General features: G+C 52.5%; 2 protein-coding genes across 3 annotated transcripts in view; both read left to right on the forward strand.

Annotated features, from left to right (window-relative positions):
• Positions 1 to 5,524, forward strand: part of DHDDS (dehydrodolichyl diphosphate synthase subunit) — a 28,987-nt gene extending 23,463 nt beyond the window's left edge. Inside the window, exon 9 of one of the 2 annotated variants that reach the window (XM_040465886.1) lies at positions 3,248 to 5,524. In XM_040465886.1, coding sequence (XP_040321820.1) covers positions 3,248 to 3,487 — 240 coding nt within the window. In that variant the 3' untranslated portion in view covers positions 3,488 to 5,524. The remainder of the gene's footprint in view (positions 1 to 3,247) is intronic. The other variant, XM_040465894.1, reaches the window with a different exon arrangement.
• A 1,154-nt stretch (positions 5,525 to 6,678) lies between these two features.
• Positions 6,679 to 10,790, forward strand: HMGN2 (high mobility group nucleosomal binding domain 2). The gene is made up of 6 exons (XM_040465907.1): positions 6,679 to 6,876; positions 7,883 to 7,927; positions 8,129 to 8,158; positions 8,522 to 8,572; positions 9,409 to 9,504; positions 9,942 to 10,790. Exons 1-6 carry the CDS (start codon positions 6,862 to 6,864, stop codon positions 9,975 to 9,977), a joined length of 273 nt encoding a protein of 90 aa, XP_040321841.1. The 5' UTR covers positions 6,679 to 6,861; the 3' UTR covers positions 9,978 to 10,790.
• The last annotated feature ends 653 nt before the right edge of the window (positions 10,791 to 11,443 follow it).

Below are 11,443 nucleotides of genomic sequence, written 5' to 3' on the forward strand. Positions count from 1 at the left end.
AAGGAGTTCCTTTTCAGAGAACGGTGGCCAACATCATTCCCCACGTGTGTCTCCGAGCTCTTCATCAGAGTTCTCCTGTCTCCAGAAAAGCCATAGACTCAGGGCACCCTGCTCATCCTGTCCCTGGTACAGTTCCCTAGGCAGGGAGCCCCTGGGGGTGCTTCAGTACATTGTATTTCTGGCAAGGGTAGCTGTCTCAGGCAGCCCTCAGTAATGCATCCCCCGTGCTACTGACCTGGGCATGTTGACTGCGGCAAGTGAGGACTTATGGGAGGACTTGTCATGGGCTAATGAATGTTTTGAAACCAAATGCCTGCAGCCCAGGCCCAGGCAATGTAGTGGAGGACTGAAGGATTTATGTGCTGGGGGGCTATTACATCTTGTTCCCTCACTCTGCTGAGGAGAAAACAAGAACAGAGAGGCTTAATGCCCAGGAGAGATTTAGATGAATAGGTTAGAACCCCATTTCTCAAAGCAAGCTCCATGGAGCTCTTGCACCAAGACCGCATAAGGTCTGCACAAAAAGTCTCTAAGGAAATTATTAATGCCCTGACTGGCCATTATACAGGGACAGTGGGCAGTATGGTCAGGGAGAGAGAAATTGACTATTAGGACTTCTTGATCCTGAATTTTCTGACACTGAGTACCTGAGAAGACTTAGAACACCTCTGAATTGTGCAGGTAGATCCAGAGCATTTGGAGGCTGGACAGACAGGCATCCATATGCAGGCCGCTGGTTCTCCACTCCACCCCTAGAAAGTGCAGCTCATCCAGAGGCACAACACACGATTCCCATAGACCTCTCAAGAAGCTCCCGTAATGGAGAAACCAATAGAGGGAACTTTATCCCTCTGTGTAACCTAGGCCAAGTCCCTCCCCACTTTGGCCTCAGTGTCCTTGTCTGTACAGGGGGGAGGTGGGACAGAATGTCTTAAGGATCTCCCCTGGCTGTGTCATCTTAACAGTGAATCACTGATTCCTGGCAGTTAGGGGCCAGGCTCTCCCTCGACTGCAGTCTCTTCCTTCCCAGCGCTCAGTCTGGAGCTTGCCGTTCAGAAGAAGCCTGTGCCTCACACAGTGACTTTGCACACAGCATGTTTTCTTCCCTCTGTGGCCGGGTACTCCCCTCCTTTCTGGCCTGCCAGAACTTACCTACTTAGCTCTGGCTGCGAGCAGTGATAATGGAAGAGCAGCTAACCATCATTGCCAGCCGTGGGTCAGGCGTTCATTTCCTCATCCTTCCTCAGATTGCCCATTGTGCAGAGGACTCACTCTGGCCTGGTCAAGCTCTTCAATCCATTCCGTGTGTCTTTGCCGCTATTCTCACTGACCGATGCCCAACCCCCCTCCCCCCCCCGGCCCCCGCGCCCCGGCACCATGCACCCCACCTTTATCCAAATCCTCCGCGTTGGTTCGTGTCCAGCTCAGATTCTGTCTGTCCATGAGGCGTCACTGTTCCTTGACCTCCATCAGCCACAGTGTCTCTCTTTGAGCTACATCGCCCTTTTTCTTCTCTGATGACCCTTACACATTCTACCTAGTATTATGGGACTTTGTATATAGATCTGTGTCCTCATCGGCCCACAGGCACGTGGATTGCTGAGACCGTATCTTGTACGTCACACACTAGTAAGGTCCTGTATGCAGGACCCAGGTTTCCTCCTGACCAAGGCCAGGAAGAAGCCCTTCCAGCAAGACGGGAGGCATTCACAGCGACTTCTCAAACCCATTTTAGTCTTTGTAGCTCCACGTGTGAGTTCATCACCCTAACAGAAGAGTACCCTTGGATGCCTGGGTTCATGCAGGACCCTAGGGAGGGATTTTCCAGAATTTCCACTTGTCATCTTTATTCATGCAGTAAATCTTTATTGCTGAGAGACTCTAGCAAATCACTTCTCCACTCTGAACTTCCAGGTCCATCTCCAGCAGATAAAAAGTAGCTCCCGTGTGAGGGTCAAGTGCTTGTGCACATGTAAGATATTCTTTAAAGGGGGAAGACAGAGCAATCCAGGTTTACAGGCTGAGCAGGACACAGACAGGTACACAAATACTGAAATACAAGGTAGACTGTGGTAAGGGTCATCAGGGTATGAAATGCCAGGTCGGCAGCAAAGTCTAGTTTCTCACACATGGAATAGGTCTGGCAGAAGGAGCTCTGGTGCAAAGGCGCTGCGGCCGGTTAGGACAGCAGGAGCAGAGCCCATCAGTGAGGCGCAGCAAGGCCTTGGTTCTGCTCCAAAGAGATTTTCCCCTCTCCGGGAGCATCTCCCCTGCCGTCCTGGGATCATATGGTCGGCCGATTAAGTATTTCACAAGTACAGGGCACCCAAGTGCCGGAGAGGAAAAGCCACACAGTCTCTGCCTTTTAGGAGTTTGTCTGAAGATACATGAACATATGAGAAGTGCTGCCAGGGAGCACGATCACCTGTGTGAGAGTTGGTTCCAGGAGTCCAGGGTGCTCTGCCGAGCCTTCAAGTGCTGAGTTTCTAACAAAAAAATGGACTATGGACACTAAAACCTATTCTACTAGGCAGAAAACAGCAAGTGGCTTAAGAGAGCTGAACCCGTTTCTCACAGTGTTCATAGGAGGATCATTTGCTGTAAGAGTCAGGCCAGTCTCTATACAGGAGGTAAGTTTGGAGCCAAACTCTGAAAAACAGCTTAGGGAGCTGGGAGGACGGCACCTTTAGAGTGACCTGGGAAGCCAAAGGAAATGACCCAGCGGACCTGCCCCAGGCAGGAATAGAGCCTTCCCAGCAGCAGAGAATAGACAATAACTTGTGAAATTGCTGTTTCTGTTTGAGAGCCTGCTAATATGCTAGAGAGGGTTTTGCATATATTATCGCTAATCCTTAAAACTCTTCAAGGTAGGCACATCCCCCACTTTATAGATGAAGAAATGAGGTTAGGAGAGGATTTGCCCAAAGCCACAAAGCTAGTTTGTGGGGGAACCAGAAGTCAGACTCATATTTGCCTGGTTCCCTTCCAAGTGTGAACCTGAGAAGAATTTCAGGAAATACAGAGGCTCCCACCCAAAGCAAACCAAGATGGACCCAGAACCCCAACTGCCGTGCTTATACATCACGGGCACCACCTCGGCACACCTACTCCCAAGCTTTTCCAAATCTGGTACAAACTCCCCATTGTTCCACTTAGCTTGGCCCGCCTGGTGCCCCACCCCCTACCTCCTCCATCCCAGTTCACTCACACCTAAAAAATGATCTCCCAATCCCTGCTTTTCCTCTAGCAGAAGGCCCGAGACATGTATGCAGAGGAGCGGAAGAGGCAGCAGCTGGAGAGGGACCAGGCCGCAGTGACAGAGCAGCTGTTGCAAGAGGGGCTCCAGGCCAGTGGGGACACCCAGCTCCGACGGACACGCTTGCACAAACTCTCAGCCAGACGGGAAGAGCGGGTCCAAGGCTTCCTGCAGGCCTTGGAACTCAAGCGGGCTGACTGGCTGGCACGTCTGGGCACTGCATCAGCCTGAGTGGGGCTGGCCTCCTGCCACTTTGCCCTGCCCTCTGCCTCCAGGGCCCCACTCCCCTTTCTTTTCTTGGTGAAAGGCACCTCCTTCCTAAGGATGAACTGTGTTTCCTTTACTTTGCAAGGGAGCCCCAGAGGCCAGGTCTGCTGGCCAGAGATACACCTTCTGGGCCGCCCGGGACAGTGGCCCCTGGGGAGGACTGAGGGGATGGCCTCCCACAAGTACACTAAACCCAGCTCTGGTCACCTGTAGCTTTGGAGAGCAGGGAGCCCCAGTTCTTCGCTGCCCTCTCCTTCCGCCTCTGCCACCTCTACCACCTCTACCTGTGTTCTAGATGCATTTCACTTTTCCACCAGCACATCCTTCAACATAACAGAATTTCAGGGAGGAGGTCTCCCCAAAACCCTGGCCCTTTACCCATCCATCTTAGCCTTCCACCCGACTTTCACAAAAGATTTGGCCCCACCTTGGATCTGCTGGTAAATAGCTAATAGGCAGCCAGCGTTATTTGGGCAAGGGAGGGGAGGGAGAGACAGAAAGAAAATTTGCCCATCTGCTGCTCCTCCCCCTGGGCTCTCCACCTGGGATTTGCTATTGAATCTCTACCCCCTCCCACCACACAGTGCTGATTGCTCACTGAAAGGCTCAGCGCCCCCAATGGCGCGCAGAAGCCAGGCGGGTGATTACAATCCAATTACCTATTGTCGACTCAGCCCACACAAGCTTTTCTCCTCCTCTTGCAGGGCACGGGGCCAGGCTCCACGCCCCTGTGCGACCAGCCCCCTTCATGGCCACAGGGTAACAGGAGGGCCTCTAGGCCCTGGTGAATCTAATCCACCACAGGCCTCCTTCCCCGGAACACCTCACAGGACCCGGAGCAAAGGAACAAGCACTTCTCCCAACTGACTGACGCCTGTCCTCACCATCCCAGACTCTGCTTCCCACCGCCTCAGCCTTTGAGGCTTCTCTGTTTTGGACCTGGCCCCTTAAGTCCCCCCGAGACGATTTATTCTCCGTGTGGCAGAGTCTCAGCTTGTTAGGGCCAGGGCTGCCCAGCAGGGAGAAGGCCAAGTCAAGGGCTGTGTCCTCTCCCTGCCAGGCCTTGCTTCGGAGCTGCTGAGAGGATTAGTGCCTTTGAAGAGCTGTCTGCCTGAGCAACTCTGCTTCAGGTGCCTGGAGCAGCAAGCACCAGCCTTTAACACCGACCAAACACCACTCCGTTTAGCCTTCCCATTTCACTTTCTGCGAACTGTTTCCCCAGCACCTCCCTCTAGGGGAGAGGTGGGGTCTTGCAAGCAGTGCTCAGAGCAAAGTCTTTAACCCCCCACTGCCCTGTATTCCAGTCTCCTCTTCCCCTTCCTGTGCCAGTATACCTGGCACAAGAGACCCCTTGGCCATCATCCCTGCTCCCAGAATCAAACAAATGCCAGACACTGCGATTGAGAAGCCAATCAATGCACCCTTTGGCAAGCCCCCCACACACACCTGGCATTCCCCACAACCAATCCCTGGCACAGGGTTCCCAGAGAGCAGGTGCTGTACATTTTCCAGCTTTACAATGGGGCTGTTGACAGCCTTAATTAGGGAGGCATGAATTATGCGGCTATAATGCAGAGCCCTACAATTAAGGCGGGAATGAGGGGCTGGAGGCAACAAACGGAATCTGCCCAGTGAGCATGGCTATTGAGTCCTGTCTCCGTTCTGTGTCTGACTTGCCCCAATATGAATGGGGTACAGATGATTAACGGAGCTGGTATCTCTTTGGCCTTAGGTCCTGTATTCTGAGAAAGATACACAGAGTGGGATGGGTAGGGGTGGAGGGATCACCACTGCCAAGGAGCAGGGGCTGCAAACAGTTGATATGAACTCATTGTGATTGTTTTCTACCGGTAGGATTTGTACAAACCGGCTCATCCTTTGCCTCAAGAAACTAAGTGGGACCTATTTAAATGTCTCACCTGTGAGCCAATCCCCCACTTGAGGATATTTATTGTGTTCTCGTGTTCTCCTGGGTTTCAAATAGAATTTTAAAAATTCTTAGATGTATAACTTGTTTACAAATAGTACAGCAGAGGGAACACCTTGTTTTGCGGCTGCAATGGCCTGCCCTCTCGCAGGTGCGCTTGGCGACCTCCAGAATCCTCAGCTTTGGGGGCGCATGGGGTGGGGGAGCCAGTGGAAGAGCCCTTTGCCATCGCAACACCTGTTCCTCTACTTGTTTCCTAATCCCCGGACTCTCTCCTCCACCCTCCTTGTCCTCGCGCAAGTGAGAGGAAGCCAGCCTGCCAGTGTGGAAGGAGGGATTTCGCCAGCTGTGTTTGCAGCGCCCAGGCTTGGTGGCCGCGTCGGGTGGGGGCAGCTGAGCTTGATGTCTCCGGAGCGGGTGGAGCATAGGGGGAGGGGAGTGCTGGTAGGCCTAGGCGGCTGCTTTCCGTCATTCTGTGGCGGGGTCTTGAGGTCCGCGAACACAGGGACCTAAAGGAGCCACCCGACAGGCTTCGGGGTGGGGGGGCTTCCTTGGCATTTGGGGAGGCGGCTGAGAAACGGGTGCTGAAAGGACAGCTCCTACCTGCCCCACTGCGCCCGAAAGGGACCTCGGCGTGTCAAGTCTCCCCCTCGGACCCCCACCCCACCTCGAGTGGACCGCCTTCCAGGTGAGGAGCACGAAGGGATTCCTTGGAGTGGCAGCTTGGAAGGATGCACGTCCGGCTGCGCCAAGCTGGCTTCCCCGCTCTTTCCCCACTTCAGCGTCAGCCTTGGCCCTGGGAATTGCAGCCTGTGCCTCCAAGCCGCGCGCTTCCTCCCGCCTCCGGCGGAGAAGGGTGGTGCGGCCAGGCCTCGAGAACCCTTCTTCTGGGGCCCCCAGCGGGAACAGGAAGGAAAGCGGCCGAGATGCGCCCTAAGTGTCGCATGGCTTGGAGAAGTGGGTAGCTTGGTTGCATAAGGTGGAAGGAACTTGGTAGTTTGCAAGAGCCAGCTCTTGGCGGGAGCCGAAACGCAGAGCCCGCCGACTCGCACACACTCCCCCCCTCCTCGTTTATTGCCTTCGACGCGCGCCTCCCCCACTGCGCCCCCACCCCCTAGGCGCGCCGCCGTCTCGCGCGCCCTCCCCCCCCCCGTACCCCCCTCCTCACTCCCTCCAGAGGAGGTGAGTTTAAACCCCGCCCACGTGACCCCAGCTGGGCCAATGAGCGGCGGCGGGAGGTGAAATCCGGTTCTAACCGGTCCGGGGCTCCCAGCGCTATAAAAACTTTATAAACCCCCCGGAGCCCGAGCAGTGTGAAGAAGAGGAGGCGAGAACGACCCCCGGACCGGCCAAAGCCCGCGCGCCGCTGCATCCCCGCGTCCAGCGCCTACGTCCCGCCGCCGTCGCCACCATGCCCAAGAGAAAGGTACGTGGCGCGAGGGCCCTCAGGCGCTGGGCCGCCACTGCCGCCGCCACCACCGCTGCTGCCGCCGCTGCCGCTTCCCCGGCTTTGGGGCGCGAGGATCGGCACCGGGCCGGGACAGGCTCAGGCGCCCTACACAGGAGCTCGAGACGGTGTCAGGCTGCCCCGGGCTAACCCTGCGCGGCTCGGCTGCCCGCGGGCGCCAGAGGCCATATTGGAGGAGCGGCGGCCGCGGCGGGAGGAGCCATGTTGGCGGCTGTTTATCCCACTCCCCTCGGGATCGACGTGCCCGCCCCGCGCCCCCTCCCCCATCGCCATGCCCCCTCCCCTCCCCGCGGGCGGGCAATTCAAACCCGAAAGGGCGGGAAGGCGGCGCTCGGGTTTGGCGGGCGGGGGAGCGCGCTGCCGCCAAAAAACCGCCGCCGTGAGGGGGGCGGGGCCCATGTCCCTTGGGGCGGGGCTTCGCAGTGTGGCCCCGCCTCCGCCCACGGCCCCGGCGCACGAGACTCGCGCCGGTGCGCGCCGCTGCCGCCCACGAGTTCCCCCGGCTGCGCGCGCCTCCAGTCTCCCGCCCTCGACGGCTGCTATGGTAACGGCGCCCGGGCCCCGCCTCCGGAGGGGTTTGTTTGCACCATCTGCAGCTGTTGCTTCTCCCTGGCGCGGCGGCGCGGGCCGCGCTGGTCCGCGCTTCTCGCTCCAGTTTAGCGCGCGCCGCCCCGGGCGGCTCGACGGAGACGCTGGGCAGGCTGGGGCCCGGGGACCCGCTGTCCCTGCGCTCTCTGGGCCACTTCGGGCGCGACGCCTACACAGAAGAGCAGTCCGCTCTCGGAGCACTTCGGGCATCGTCACGGGACTGGGGATGCTAAAACCGGAAGATTTGCGTGTCCTAGAGAAGTTGTGCGCAAGGCTTTCCCTTCAGTTCTTTCCCTTGGGATAATTAAGCTTAGTGAGTCCTTTAAGAATGGCCTCAGAAGCTACAACTTTCTTAGGTCTTGTTTGTTTTTTATAGGCTGAAGGGGATGCTAAAGGAGATAAAGCCAAGGTGAAGGATGAGGTAAGTCTTTCTTCGTCTCTCTTCTGGAGTCTTAACAAAGCCTTTGGGCTCCTTTGCTTAACCATACCCCTAGTGCTGAATTACCCTAAGCTCCCTCCGCTTCTGTCATCTAGAACAAACGGATTTTTTAATTTTAATAATTTTTCTTGAGTGGTTCAACTGCCCTATTTCTAATTTTTTTTATTTTCGTTATCTTAATAGCCACAGAGAAGATCTGCAAGGTTATCTGCTGTAAGTGTCTGCTGTTAAATTATCGTGTTTATACCTGAAACTAAAAAAGTACTAAGAACAATCTCCTTTTGTGTCCCATGGGTTTGGGTCAGTGGCTGGTTGTGAATGATCCGCTCTATTGTGGACGCTCACCCATTTGATACATTTGCTGGTTCTGAAATGCTGATGGCTGTAGCGAGAGCCGGACACCTGCGTGTGTTAGTTAAGTGGGTTTCTGAAGACCAGATATTCCAACTGAAAGCCAGCCTGAAAAACTTTACGAAATAAGAGAAACTTCTGTGCCAGTGGTACCGTGGTTTGGGGATGGGTTGTCTCTTGGGTCCACCATACTAATAGTGTCGTCTTCTTTTTCCGAAATAAAAGAAACCTGCTCCTCCAAAGCCAGAGCCCAAACCTAAAAAGGCCCCTGCAAAGGTAAGTGGAGCGGAGACACCAGATGCTTCTAGGTGTTGCAGAACGCTGTGCAGTTTCCCATGTTGCTGACGGGAGTACTGCTGTAGAACAGCGTCCCCTTTGGCACAAACCTGAGCTGTGAGAAAGTTAATTTGGACTGGGCATTAAAATTATGTTGGGGGGCGGTCTCGGTGGCTCATTCGGTTCAGCGCCTGACTCTTGATTTCGGCTCAGGTCACTATCTCACAGTCAGGAGATGGAGCCCCGCGTCAGGCTCTGCGCTGACAGTGTGGAGCCTGCTTGGGATTCTGTCTGTCTCTCTCTCCCCACTCTCCCCTTCTCGTGATCTCTTCCGCTCTCAAAATATTTTTTTTTTTTTTTTAAATAAAAAACGTTGGAATTGATCATTTCACCAAGTGAGGTCTGTCCTTCAGTGTCTTAATTCAGCATCATGGTGACACCCCATTAATGGATCTTCTAAATTGTTTGGCTAGCTTACCTTATTCCTGACATTTGTAATGTTTTCTAATCAAGAACTCTTATCAGAATAAAAATATGTAAACAACAAGAGTCAGGGAGAATGTCCTCCATTTAGAGGAAATTGTACATTTGAAACCCAAGTATTTTTATTTGCTTAGTTATCTTTTACATCCACATAAAGACACATATACTTAAAGACCACAGTAAGTGATAGATAATTTGGCCTTCCCAGTGCGGAGGGGTTTATAGGGTGTGTGTGTGTGTGTGTTTTATCTTTTGATAAATAATCCTACTACTTAACAGAACTTTACAGACCATACCCTGCTAATAGGAAGTTAGAAGAAACTGCTTTTTTTTTTTCTCCCTCCCCTTTTTAGAAGGGAGAGAAGGTACCCAAAGGGAAAAAGGGGAAAGCTGATGCTGGCAAGGATGGGAATAACCCAGCAGAGAATGGAGATGCCAAAACAGACCAGGTACGACTGCCGTTTCACTTTTTGTTAAGTCTGCTCTGAATCCGTTAGTGATCCCAAAAGCTCTTATTGCCTTTCTTCTGTGTCTCTCACTTGAAGTATGGTTTTCAGTCCAGAGTTCGCTTGTGGTTTTTCTCTTAACTTAAATTCTGGACTCTTAAAACCTTTGCGGTCCAATAAAGGGCACTGTAGTGTGAGATCCTTGTCCTAAGCTCCTGCTACACCGTAGAGTTTTCAAGCTGGGAATAAACTCCAGTCTTCTAATGTGCCCCCTTTCCCAATTTTACAGTAAGGTCCAGAAGGAAAGTTACCTACCAAGGTAACCAAGGATCTAGACCCAAACTTGGGCCTGGGAGCAAAGTGATGCTAGGGATGGAATGTGAACGCAACTAGTTTTGCAATCTACAGGTGGTAATGTTGTATTAATCTTTTTCTTCCAGGCACAGAAAGCTGAAGGTGCCGGAGACGCCAAGTGAAGTGTGTGCATTTTTGATAACTGTGTACTTCTGGTGACTGTACAGTTTGAAATACTATTTTTTATCAAGTTTTATAAAAATGCAGAATTTTGTTTTACTTTTTTTTTAAGCTATGTTGTTAGCACACAGAACACTTCATTGTTGTTTTGGGGGAAGGGCATATGTCACTAATAGAATATCTCCGAAGCTAGATTGATTCAAGGGGAAAAACACCATTCCCTTCTAGTTCTGAGAAACTTCCTCTTGGTTCCCAGGAGGAGCAATTCCTTGATGTTGACACACATTAGCCACCTTGGCACAAACGCCTTGTAGGGTGGAAAATCTAAAATTCATTTTTTATGTCCTTTTCTCCCTCTGCCTTCAACATAGACTTGACTCCCTTAAACCCAGAGACCTGTTGGAACCTGACCCCAAGAAATGGTTCCCAGTATGTCAGGCAATCTGGACTTTACAGTGTCACCATGGAGATGGCATCCCTCAAAAGAGTTCCTTTTTTAGCTTGTGGAGCTTCAGATTGATAATTCTGCCATTTTCATTTCATTTCCTGAAAGTCAGGGTCGGCTTGTGAAAAGTTGTTAAACAACATGCTAAATGTGAAATGTCAACCCTCACTCTAAACTTTCCCTGTTCAGAGCATCAAATGAAGATTTCATTGGGTTTTATAGTGGCTTTCTGATTTTGGTAGTCCATTGAAGAAGGGAGTTTGAAAGTTGTTGTATACTGTTAACGATTGTCTGCCCATGTCCTGCCTGAAATACCATGATTGTTTATGAAAAGTATCTTTAATAAAGCTGGATACAGTTTGGCTTGGAATGCTGCCTCTAATCTTTTCCCAGGAGTGGGGGAGCCTGGTTTCTCCAGGTCTCTCGGGACAGGATGCATTCTGGTGTGAGGTGTGGAGGTGTCAGGGATGGCCGTTTCTGGTTTTGAGTCCGTCTGTAGGTGGAGAGCACAGTGTTAGGTGGAGTTAGGAAAACTCCCTGCAGTGGACTGGGGGTGAGTGGCTGGGAGCAGAGGAGTGATTTCTGTACTTGCTTCTGAAGCGTATTTTTAAAGGCAGAGTTTTGGATAGGGCAGAGGTTGTGGCCTGGTAGCTGACAGCAGAAGAGCCTTTCCACTTCATTCACATTTAAAGTCTCTAGAATGAGAAAATGAATAGGTCCGGCTCTAGTCCTTGTGTCAGGGAAAAGTGCTTCTGTGTCTATACACAGCTGGCCATTGGGTGTGTAAGACCGATCATGACACTCTGTTCGTAAACGGACCTGCAAGTCTTCTGGGACTTCTTAAATTCGTGTCCTTGCTGGTGAACTGCTCTAGCTCCAAAAACAGATGTTAATGAGGACTTTTCTGATTGCTTCAGCTTAGCGACCCTGCAGAGAACCCCTTTCCTCTTGGTGACCTAGCAAGAAGATAAATTGTTGCTTGCAGTTTGAATTCACTTTCACAGGTCACCTCTATCATTTGGG

This window comes from Herpailurus yagouaroundi, unplaced genomic scaffold, assembly GCF_014898765.1.
Source record: "Herpailurus yagouaroundi ecotype Mexico unplaced genomic scaffold, PumYag 77, whole genome shotgun sequence".
Classification (NCBI taxonomy): Eukaryota; Metazoa; Chordata; class Mammalia; order Carnivora; family Felidae; genus Herpailurus; species Herpailurus yagouaroundi.